The sequence below is a fragment of the Haemorhous mexicanus genome, chromosome 8 (assembly GCF_027477595.1).
Source record: "Haemorhous mexicanus isolate bHaeMex1 chromosome 8, bHaeMex1.pri, whole genome shotgun sequence".
Classification (NCBI taxonomy): domain Eukaryota; kingdom Metazoa; phylum Chordata; class Aves; order Passeriformes; family Fringillidae; genus Haemorhous; species Haemorhous mexicanus.
In genome coordinates, this window is record NC_082348.1 from 25,340,619 (window position 1) to 25,353,043 (window position 12,425).

At 46.9% G+C, this 12,425-nt stretch overlaps 1 protein-coding gene across 4 annotated transcripts in view; it reads left to right on the forward strand.

The window, feature by feature from the left end:
• The window catches only part of NRP2 (neuropilin 2), an 88,974-nt gene that overhangs the window by 19,659 nt on the left and 56,890 nt on the right, over positions 1-12,425 (forward strand). For all 4 annotated transcript variants that reach the window (XM_059853263.1, XM_059853265.1, XM_059853264.1 and 1 more), the window contains exon 3: positions 8,974-9,155. In XM_059853263.1, the coding sequence (XP_059709246.1) occupies positions 8,974-9,155 (182 nt within the window). The remainder of the gene's footprint in view (positions 1-8,973; positions 9,156-12,425) is intronic.

The window sequence follows — 12,425 nt, forward strand, 5'->3', positions numbered from 1 at the left end:
GAGTTTGAGGCATGTGCTCAGCTTCCTTCCTCTTCTGTGAGTGTTGGTGTGAGGTTTCATTCACATTGTTATTTTGCAGTGAGAAGGAAAGTGTAATGACAGTCACTTTGGTAATACCAATGTTTGGCTGTTAATCATGGGTGGGAACAAGGTCTGGGATCTCCATCAGCAGAGGGGACTGACTCACCATTGATCTATGCTCACTGCATCTTGTTGTAGTTTTTTGACCCGTTTGATTTCTTAGGTTTTCTTTTGTGAAAGCCCTCTGATTTTCTGCCATTCCGGAGCAAAACATCTCTCTGTCTTTAAATATGGCAGATGGGGATTTCTTCAGATGTCCAGCAACTCAATTGAAGGAGACCTCAGGAGACCTCTCCCCTTCCCTGTCCCCCTTTTCAGCCTGTCTTTTCATCTGCAATCTGGAGATGTAAGGGCTATAGTAATAGAGTGTCAGAGGAAGTAATTGATTCATCACACGCCAACAGAGGAGTCTGTTGCCTTCAGTGTCAATGGAGCTGAACCACAGCCTGGAAGGGTGAGGGAGGCTTGTAAACACTCCATGGCTGAGCTGGCAGGACAAAGCAGACACACTGCCACGGCTGAACGGGAGGGTGACACAAGGCTTGCTTGAAAGAAAATCTTTCTGAACAAAGCAGTGTCAGGGTCCTTGTTTGTGGGAAAAACAGGGACATTCCCATCCCTCTGCTTCCAGAGTATCCTAAGGAGAAAATGTACCTACCAGCCTCATGCAGCATCCCATTCCCTTGCCTCTGTCTTGCTCTTCTGTCTTGATGTGGCTGCCTCTCTGACCTGCTGTCCTGGGCTGGGCTGAGCTCACCTCAGGGGTACCAACCAGCCCCTGCCAGCAGCTAATTCCTCCCACAGCCCCAGATAGTCACTGCTGTCAAAGAGAACCACATGGGAGGTCACTGCTGCTGCCAATGCACAGCAAGGTGTGGCACAGCACTCTCCCTCGCTCAGGCATCGATGTGCTCAGACTTGGCACTGTTTGGTTCACAAGGCTATTGAGCTGCAATGCCCATATGGTGAGGAGAGAAGGGGGTAGGAGATGCTGTGCTATGCAGTAAGCAAGGAGGGATCAGGCAGGTTTGGTGCACTGTTTGCCCCAGAAACAGCTCTTACTACAAGCTGGCATGGCCAAATTGTAGGAATGCCCAAATAGTGGAGGCTGCAGGCCAGTCTTGGCAGCAAAGCTTTACTCACTTGTGCATCAGCTAAGGCGGGATCTGGGCTGTGAACAGGCTGTGTCTGAGAAAATGCAGGGTCAGAAAGTCATGCTATGGTGGGCCAGTCCCAGGGTGACCATCCATCATTAATGAGGGATGTAGACAGCCAGGGTGAGGGTGGGCTGGTCAGGGCTCTGTTCTTACAACCTCCTTTATACAATTGGTGCTTAACGAGGTGTTTATTTCAGTTTTGTGCTGAAAAAAAGCCAGTGCAAATGAGTGATAGTGGAAAGTCCAGCTACCGGGCTCTGATCCCCATCAGATCCAGTTTTTACTCTTTCCTTTTGCTTTTCACTGCACGTTGTGTCTGAGGCCATGACTGATACTGCAACAGCAAGGTGTGATGGGACATCACTCGCTCCTGTGCGACTAGGGCTGGCACAGCAGGCCATGTGAGTGCTCCCTAATCCTCATCAGCACCCTAGAACCTGGACAGCCTGACCTAAGCTCATCTCTACCTATTGCCTGAGCTGTCAGGCACTGGATCCCATCAGAAAAGGGAATTCTGTACCCCCACTGCAAAGAGATCAAAGTGAGCATTTGCCCTTGCCTTCTGCCTACTCTGCTGCTTTTTGGCAGTAAATTTTCCTTTTGTGGTTGTTATCTTTTATTATATTTATTTTTTTCTTTCTGTTAGTGATCAAGTGCCTGTGAGTGGTGACAGTAAAATGACATAGAAACCAAAGTCTAATTTTTTCCACAGATGGATTGTAGCAGAAGGAGAAAAGTGCAAATGCATTTTCTCAAGTGTCCTGCGTTTTGGGGTATGAAAGGGTTGTGCGTTGCTTCAGTTCCCTTAGAGCAGCAACAGAAGGCAGAATGCCATGGGAAGGGGGCTTATTCTGAGCATGCTTTATATATTTTATTCCTGATTTCACCATGATTCTCCCCTCACCAATGAACACCAAAGACATCTTGCAACAAAAGACCCCTGTAGCTAAAAATAGAAGAGCGAGGAATTTATAGAGATGGTTTTGGAGACAGAAATAAAATTAAACAGCCATGTGTAACTCCTGAACAACAGCCTGCAGAAAACCCCCCAAGTGCACATTAGCACATCTCTTTTCTTATATGACGGTCGGTTTTGCAGACATGCCCCAGATGAGAGCAGCTCTCCTCTCCAAGGCGCCTTTCCGCAGCGCCCCGGCAGCGCAGCTTGAGGGAGGCAGCCTGGGGATGAGCGGCACAGCGCGGGGGAGCCTTTGCTCTCCCGTCTCAAGGGAGGGCAGCAGCATGCTAGGAGCTGAAATTCCCTCCTGAATCAGGGCCTGCCTCAGGAGCACTTTGAATAGGTTTTATTCCTCCCTTTGCTCGGAGTATTTTGGCTGCCTTCCCCCCCAGCAGTAACTACTGAAAGCCTCTTCCCGTCAGCAGTGCTTACAGGGGGTGAAAACAACAACCCCTATTATAAAAAATAGAGGCTCTTTATAGTTTCCATTTTTTGTCTTCAAGGCATTTTTGAAGTTTTTCAATCTAATTTTTCTTTTTCTCTCCCTCTTTCCTTTTTTAAATTTTTTTTTCTTTCCCTTTAACTGGATAACTGGATTTTTCTCATTTCTCAGAAATTCTGGTCAGATTTTTTGAGGAGATAAGAAAATAATCCAAAGCACAGTAGAATGATTACAAACCCCCACAATACTGTGATTACACAAGATGTAATTGGATACAACAAATTCAAAACAAACTTCTGAGAAATCCTAAGCAGTTTTGCCTGTGCCATCGCCCCCCACTCCCCCCACACCAGCCTAGCTCTCCCCCTGCTGCCATTGGATTTTTGTCATTTTAGTCACTGAAATCCAGTGAAATCCCTTCAGATTCAGAGCAATTATAGCCCATTTCCCTCTGTTGTTGCCCGAGTCAGTTATTTCCATAAGGGCAAAACAAGGGCGAGCTCTGTGAGCACCTTTTGCCTCAGCATAGGCAAAAATGGCCCCAAAAGGTTCAGACTGAGATCAGATTCATCTCTGCATTGTTCAGACACCCAAAGCCCAGGTCTAGTCAGTAAGAGTGATTTAAAGTACTTCTGTTGTCAGTGCAGAAGAACAATTAATCCCAATCCAAGCTGGGTGTGAGAAATCTGCTTCCACTGAGAGCAGAGGACGTTTCGTTGGCTAAACCTAGATGGGGTACAGGCTTTTTAGTTCTGTGCACAAATCCATATCAGAGCCTGTGTCTATGAGGACTGATTCTCTTCTCACACCAGGATAAATTAGGAGTGATTACCTTAAAATGATGAGTTACACATGTGTAAAACCAGTTCAAGTCAAAGGAGAATCCAATTCATCTGCTGTATTTATAATTAATTACTCTGATTAAGGGCTGGCAGCTCAGATCAAACTTCATTGCTCTTGTTTCATCAGACAATAGTGGTGCTTGCCTCTGCTATCACAGCTGTAAAAAAAAATCATTTAAAAGTCCTCAGTAGCTTCTGGAACAATTTAACCTTTGAAGGGCATGTACTGCAGTTGCTCAAGATTGTGTAAATATCACAGAAAAGTTTTTTTTTTTTGTCTTTCGCAATGTAACCACCCATGAAATAAGGATTTGGTTGGAAGGTGGTGTACAAAAGAGCATGAAGATGGGTGGTGACACAGAAAAATCTACTAAGCCAGCTAGCACATAATGGACATTAATTCTAGCCCCCTCTTGATTGCACAACAAGCACAGAGATGCTAGTTCACCATTTCTTAACTATCTCTATGCTACTACTGCTATTTAGTTTCTAAGAAGCTGTCTGTTCTTAGAGAATGTTCAAAAAACCTCATGCTTTTTATAAGAATTTCTGAGAAATAAACCTCCCACCACCTTTTCAAAGGGGAAACAATTGTATTTACTAGCTGCCATTGTGGCTAAGCACAGGCCTTCCCCAGCTACCTGCAGAATATTAACACCTGCTGAATTTCACTGTAATTGCAGTTTCTCTTCCTCTCCTCAGCAGATGCATTCAAGACACAATGACATATGGTTCAAGCAGATCAGAGGTCTTGAAGGCTCAAGTCAGCCCTGGGCATTCCCAAATTTAGGGTTGTTGGCATGCAGTCTGTACCTATTTGTCTCCCTGTCTATCTAGGCCAGATTTCTCCAATAGAATATAATCTCTCCAGTCAAGACTGGCTTCTATTCTTGGCTGTGCTGCAAACTTCCTGTGTGACCTTGGGGCAGAAGGCTCCTCTCTCTGCCTTCCTACCTCCCAGGGTCTCATGAGAATCCCATCATTACTGTTTGCCAGCTGCAGTCATGAGCCCCATGGAAACGCCTATAAATAATAGCTCCAAATTAAACATTGGGGAGGTTCAGGTTAGAGCCTTGCCTCTCTCTCCAGTCCTGGCAAGCACTGGAAATGGGGCTTTGCTGAGTGCAAGTCCTCACCTACTTCAAATCATAGCTCTAGAGAGAGACAGAGAAAGCTGCTAGCTAGGTCAGAGCTTGGCCAGTCCTCCTTAGGCTCTGAAGCAAGGCTTGCACAAGTTTATGTATTCAGAGGACTAGTGAGTGATATGGCTGGGAACGTATGAATAAGTTGTTATTCATGTTTCTCCCTGTGCTAAGCTGATGTCCCTGTAATGCCCTTGAAGCATATTTCAGGGGGGAAGGACTCAGCATCTCTTGGGACCTGGGGATGAAGGTCAATGGGATGGTTGATTTTGTGTTCAGCAGTATGGGTCACTAAACTGTTTGTGTTGAGTGTCCCTCTGGAGAGCAGCACCCAGAGGAATGTCACAGCCTTTCTGGTGCTGCTCCCCACATGGGCTGCAGCATTTCTGGAGTTCAGCAGTGCCTGGATGGGCACCTGGGAGGTCTGCCCTGGCCCTAGGGGATCATGGAGCATAGCTCAATGGTCAGGGAGCAGATTGCCTATTTTGCAGCAGGAAAGGACTGGAAAGCTGGAGGTCTTCTCATAATCACTACAGCTGGGGCTTGTTTGCCTTTGTTGCACCTCATTTGGGAAGCAAGCAGCAAAATGACTTGGGAAAAAGAGAAAGGAAAGCCTGGGAAGCAGAGAGGTTGACTGGAGGGAAAAGCAAGCAAACAAGCATGAATAATACAGGCTGTAGAAGTGCTTTATAATTAGTTTATAAAAGCTCTCTTAACATCAGCAAAGCACTTTCTACTAAAAAATCTGTAATAAAAATGCAGCAATATTTGTAAGCATTGTACATTTTTCATTCAATTTTGTTAAACAACTTCAAGAAGACCATCTAAGCCTTGTATTTCCATTTTCTCAGCCTCCATTGTCTGGGCAGTTAAAAGCACTTCAGCATTGCCTCCCAGCCTCAAAACTCCCCGGTGAAAAGCAGTTTGAGGTGGTTTCAAACCAACTCACTGGCATTCTCACTCACGTGGCAGCTCAGAATATCTTGCCATTGTGCCATTGCAGGAGCAGGGAACTGTGGTCACCTTCCCTGCAAAAGAAGAGTTTGTTAATCAATTCGTTATCCTTGTGGGTTACAGAGGTTGCACCCTGCCCTCACATGTTAATGCTTGGCTCGTTGGAGTGATGCCTAGGTGTGGAGAGGTGGCCATGAAATGTGCTTGGAGATGGCAGCTTTCCCAGTGGAGGTAATGCCAGAGAGGTCAGCCCACAAGAATGTTGGTGCATGTTGACTGAAACATGATTTGGTTATATGAGTGAAATGCAAATTGCTGGGCACTGTATGAGACAGTTGGAACACCACTGCAGCATAAATGTGTCCCACCCAGCTGTGCCCTAGGCCACAGTTTTCTGAAAATGAAATGGTTACAGTAGAAAGCATGGTTGGGTTTTCTTCCAATTTTTCTTCTTGTTTTCCACAAGGGAAGAAGAAAGTCTAGAAACCATACTTAAGCTTAACAGGAGTGAAGATTTGGCCAAACTGGATTGTAACTTGACCCAGAATGAGGAGAATGGGGTTTATCAGTTTGTCTGATGGAGGGCCAAGGCATGGACATGACTAAAGAGCATGGTTCCAAAAGAATCTGTGGTGGGGATTAGCTGGCATTCTTGCTGAAGTTTGGAAGTTTAACAGTTTTGATTGGCTGTCTTTGGTGTTTCATTTTGAAAGCCTAAAGCTTAATTGCTGTGACGGAGAGGAAGTAGGGGGCTCCTGCTCATCTGGGCTGATGCTTTCTCCCCAGTATAATACTTGCCCAATTCACACTCTGTTTATATGACCCAAAGAAAAGGTTTTGCCTCATGCAAGCAGAGGACTTGGGCCAAGATTTTTTGACTAGGAAAGAAAATTCTTACACATTTCTATTAATTTTACATTTGGCAAAAAATTATTTCCTGACCTTCTCTTAAAGGCTTTTTTCAGTTGTTTTTAACATTTGATTTATTCAGGATTAGCTCCAGTGTGAGAAAGCTAAGTTAGATGCTTGAATGAAGCCAAATAGGGCTTTATTTAAAGAGGCAAATATTTCCTGATGATTTACTTACTAGATTCATTCTTTTAATTTTCCATTTGCAGATTGCCCATGAGCAGATTGCAATATTCCTTAATTGTATGTATTGCTGGAAGTCTGTCACCCATTCAATAAGCTAAAATTTGGTCCAGAACTTGCTTCTGAAATGCCAGGACTCCTACAGAACTGGGTGGCTTGAGGAGCCATGTGGACAGCACTAGGATATTTGCTGTGCTGGCCACAGCAGAAGCTGTGATCATTGCAGTCAAGCAGCTGAAGCCCTGTACTGTGTTGGCGAGGTACAACCCCACGAGGGCACAAACAGATGTGATTCCCTGGGATGCAGCTAACCTCAGCCTGTGCTTGAAAATGGCAGCTCTTACAGTCCACTCCATTAACTGTGTTTTGCCAACATTCATGTTTTTGCCAAATTAATTTTTTGCCACATACTCACAATTTCACTAGTAGCCAGTAGTTCTGCAGCACAGATGTGCACTTCAGATGTGGAAGGGCTGCAAGCACGCTGAAAGCAAGTAGTTATTTAGAGAACAAAATGTCCCCGCTGTTTGCTCAGTACTACTTTAAACAAATAGACAAACAAGGAGGAAAAAATTCCACTTAGAAGAAGCACTAACACTGCCTTCTATGTTCTTCCTCCCTGGAGAGATGGTAGGGTGAAGCTACACATGATGGGCATTAGCAGGGTCACGCAGGGTGCTGCTGACTGGTGTCAGGGTAACAAGGGTCACAAGGTGATGGGGCTAGGCCGAGCTGAGGAGAGAGCAGGGGGGCAGAACTTCATTTGCATTGCTGTGTGTCCACACACCAGCTAAGCCAAATGCTCTTCCTCTTTGTGTGCCACTTCTCAAGACAACTTGGATTTCACCTTGGCCAAGCCACTTGAGTCTGTAACGAAGTTAAAGGCTGGGCAATTGCAGCTAGTTGGGTGCTCAGTCCAGCATACACAGGATTTTATCTGCAGGCATTTTACTTCTGGCTGTCAGCCTGATTTAATCCCAGAAAGGAGTGAAACCAAAGCTGTCTGGGCCATCTTTCTTTGTGGAGGAGCACACTAAGTCCCTGTAAGTTTGTTTTGAGGCTGTTGCTCACAGATATGTGCTTTGCAGAATGGGAATGAGTCACATGAGGATCATTCTGTATCCAGCAAGCTACTTCTCCTTTCAACTCTCCATTCTTGAACAGAAGATCTTGTGACAAAGAAGAAAGGCAGATTCCTGGCAGCCTGGAAATGCTTTTTTCCTCCCCGGCCCCTTAAGAAGAGCTGTAGCATGTTGTTCAAACAGGTTGATACAAAGCAAATAAACAGTCCTAGAGAGATGGTCAGTTTCTGTAAATAGCAGCGTGCTGGCCACAGAGGAGACGGGCGGGGAGAACGTGGGTGTTAGAAAGTAGCTGAAGAACAAGATGTACACATAAAAGCTGTTTGTTTCTTCACAGCACACAGAGCCTGATACTACTACCTTGCCTACTCATGGCTAGGAAAATATGGAGGGATCTGTGGCAGTTTCACCTCCCTGCCAAGCTTTGCAGCAAGCTTTTGTCTCTGCACCAGGAGGCAGTTCCTCTAACCCTACACATTCCTCCCCCAGACCAGTCAGATAACCAGGCCAGTAGGAACATCTTCAAGTAGGGTTTAGCAAAGACAGGTTGCAGCTACAGGGTGTACAGGATCAGCAATAATGAGTGTGGGTACCCAGCTCTTACACAAACTTCTCATCCAAGGAAAATCTTCATTAGCATTTAATAGAAGAGGATTAATATTAATGTCCAAGTGCTAAGTGAGTGTGCTTGCCATGCTTGCTAAAGGACCAATGTGGTATCAGTGCCCAAAAGAGTTACCTGCTCACGTGGATTGAACACTGGCAGTCTCACTTGGTACGTACTTGGCCAGATCCCACATGGATACTGGAATAAAGTGAGCTCTGCCAAACAGCACAATGGCACTTCAGAAGAGAGCTCAGGGGAGGAGAGCAGCCCCAGCAGAGTTGTGTCTGAGCTTCTCCCATGACAAAGGAGTTTTGTGGAAATGGAAGTAAAGTGTGTCCTAAGTTTTGCATGTTGGCTGTGAAGGTGAAGTGGATGTATGTGCAACAAATTAATGATGTGAGTGACAGCAGAGGAAAGGACCTAAACGTAGTCAGACAAAAGAGAAAAAGTTTTGGGGTCTGTGGTGTGGTGTGCTATGAATAAGAGAGTCCCAGGTACCTGTCTGGAAGACGTTCTGTGAAACATGCAGATAGCAAGAGTGGTTTTTGTTTGTGCCTGGCATCCTGAAGCACGTCCCTGACAGATGGTTTCCCTGCCATTTCACCTGCCTCTGCAGGTACGACTACATCGAGATCCGCGATGGGGACAGTGAAGCAGCAGACCTGCTGGGCAAGCACTGTGGGAACATTGCACCTCCTACCATCATCTCTTCTGGCCCCTCTCTCTATATCAAGTTCACCTCAGACTACGCACGGCAAGGTGCCGGCTTCTCTCTGCGCTATGAGATCTACAAGACAGGTGAGTGTCTGAGTCAGTGCCTGTCTCCCAGACTGTTTGACAATTATCTTTGTCTGGAGATGCCTTTGACCACCTTTTCAATGTGATTTCTACCATATTTTCCAGAGATAAAGGACTTATTTTTTTTAATTGAAGCGAGTCTGTGTGTCACATTTCCAAGAAGGTAAAGATGTTGGTGACGGTGAATTTTTGGATTACAGGGTGGCAGTTGAAGCAGGGTTCCTCCTTAAATGCTCTCTTGTATTCAAGGACTTGAAACATATATTTTTACTCTCTGGCATGTGTGTGGAGCTTGTTAGGGCTAAAAGGGGATTGTCCCTCTGTTCGAAGTGCATGGAGCTCCCCCTCCTGTGGAGTTGTGATTCAGGGTTGATCAGTGATGCTGTGCTTTCTCTCCACGGATGTGGGGTTTGTAACTGGGGAGCTCTAGTCTTCAAGTGATTGCTGTCAGCAATGCTGTTGAAGTCTGAGGCAGCACCCTTCCAGGAAGTGTTCATAATTCTATTTAATACTTAGCTACTATTGAGGAAAGAAAAATCTGCTCAAAGCCTTTTTAATAGTGTTGCTGCCTAAATATTTGCCAGAATTTTGTGCCTGGGAAGAAAGGCTTGAAAAAATAGCCTCTGCTCTGTGTGCATGTGAGGAGAGGTGTGCCTACATGCTGAGGGATCAGGAGAGTGTTTTGTGTGGGCACATGGGCACCTGCCATGTGCCCACAGTCCTTTGGTGATGTGTTAGAAGACAACACACGTGGCTTTCAGTCATTGCATCCAGCACCAAAAAAAAAGTCTGTGCCATGGGAAGAACCAAAAGGGAGCACAATGGGGTTGCTTATCCAGCATCTCTAAAGAAAAGATGGGGGAAGCACAGGCAGCAGTGCTCAGGGGCCCTGGGCCAGCTGTGCAGCAGGTAGAGGTGCACAGACAGTCCATAACCTGGCTGTAATTAGATGTGAATGTGAAGACTTTGCTGGAAGAGAGTGAGACTCCCTAAATTCATTGTGAATCAATGAGGACAGGACATGTGTGAAGGTTCAGATGGATGAGGAAAGTTCTGTTGCCTGGACTGCATAATTGACCATTGAGCTGCTGAACAGCCAGCTCACCACCACTGTTGGTTTATGATTAGGATGCAGGTTAGTCCTGAAAGTTTAGTGATTCAGATACTGGGGTTTGCTAAGGCCAGTTACCATCAGTAAGGATGGCAAAAAATGCCAGTGAGAAGACCCACCTCAGCCCCCCTTGCCTCTCTCTCCCTGCTCACACCTCCTGTGAGCCCAGCAGGCTGTGCTGGGCTGTGCCTGACCTCACACTGCATCCATGCCCTGACTCAGGGCACAAGGCACTGGTCCAGCTGGCTGAGGTGGCCTGGCCATGCTGTGGGAAGGGGTGGCAGACAGGAACTCTGTCGGGAGGGAGAGGAATCAGGAGTTGATCTGGAGGAGAGCAGGTATTGGATGGAGGCTGGAGCTGAAGTGGTGCTGGGGCTCCTTTTGCTGCCCCCAGCCCTACAGGCAGCCATCCTTTCCAGATAGAGCCAACTTTCTTACAGCCACAGCCCACGAAATCAAGCCTGGCAAGGCAGGCTCTGGCACAGGAGTGTGGATGAGCATGTGATCCGGGAGCACTCCCAGCCCACATCTGCCCGACCCCAGTCCCTGCCAGGGCTCCAGAGAGGGCGGTGGGCAGTGCTGGCTGCAGGGCTCCTGCAGTACAAGCAGATCCTGCCTTTTGCCGGCAGGCAGGCAGGCACGGGCCAAGTTTCCATCTGAGCTGTCACGGTAACCAGCGAGGGTGTCACCCGCTTTAAAGGTCATCAGATTGTCATTGTCCACATCAGTAAAGGCAGCAGTGGCTGCAGATTCCTTCTGTCTTAAAGGTGACATAAAAAAACTCTTTTCAATGGAGTGTTTATTTCCCCACCTTGTGCTAAATTTCCCTTATCGCAGTGTGAGAGAGAAGCAATCTGCATACAAACAACCACATACCAGTCTTTGAATCCCCTGATGGGTATCAGTCAGCAGTCTGCGGGCTGACAAGAGCCGCCTGCCCTGGCTGGTCCAGCCTCCCTGCTGCTCCCTTTGTGAGTCAGTTTCGCAGGGCTGAGCTCTCCAGCGCTGGGCATCAAAGTTTCCTTTCAGGCTGGCCTGTGCTGCCGAAGTCAGCGTGACTCCCGTTGATTATCTGCAGCTTCCTTATAAAAAGCTGATCATTGTGTTTGCTGCTATTAGCCAAATGTAGACAAAGATGCCAAACGTGATAAGAACCCCACATGGGGAAACTGTTGCCTAATGTGGTGACATAGTTACGTCTTGCCTGTCGCTAGAGGACAGTCCCTGACTCTGGGTTTAGCCTTTCATTTTCTCCCTATCTCGGAGCTTGTGTTATTTTCACTGTTTATCTGTTAGTCTCTCAGGTTGTTTGGAACGAAGTACACCCTTATGGCATTATGCTGTGATTTGTGTTTGTCTTTATTTTTTTTTTGCCTCTACATTTTACCCCACAGGTTCACACCAGAAAAGCTGGCTGGTTCATTAGGTAGTCAATTAAGAGCCTCTCCTGAGTAGCTCTCCAGTCAGGCACTGCATAATGCAGTGCAAGATCCTGCTATTACTGCAGGCTGCTGGCCTCCCTCCGTAGGTTAATGCTGAATTGAATAACAAGTCTGCCATTAGTCCTGGGAAGGCTGGTGCTGCCTGAAGGAGCCAGAAGAAGAGGGTTTGTCGATGAGAAGGAGAGTGTCCCAGTAAAAGTGAAGCAGAAACCTTTGTGAATGCTAGTGCCAGGTTGCAGCAGTGGCCAGCAGCCTCTCTAACACCCCCTTTCTGCTCTGATAGCTCCAGGCTGCAGATTTCTGTTGCCTATTGTCCTGGCAAGGGTTTCAAAGTCACCGTGGTATGAGTATGACACAAATTCCCCTTTCCCTGGAGCACCCCGAGGCACCTTGGCTGTATGAGAGGGGGCACCGAGCCGGCCTGGCTGCAGCGAGGCCAGAGCTGAGGTCAGCAATAAATAAGAGGCAACATTGTCTGGCATCCCCACCACGCAAAGGTCTTCCTTAAGGATAGAAATAACTTGCATTTCTGGTGTGGATGGCTCATTCTGTGAAAAAGAGGGCTCTGTTCCTGCTCTCAGCAGAGACCCCCCTGCCATGGCCTCTGTTATCCCCACTCTTTATGTGGCCACGTTGTGGAGACGTATGCTGGAGCTGTCCCCTGTCCCTTGTGTGGGTCTTGGGGGCAGGGGTGGGGGCTGCAGGCTAACTGTGCAC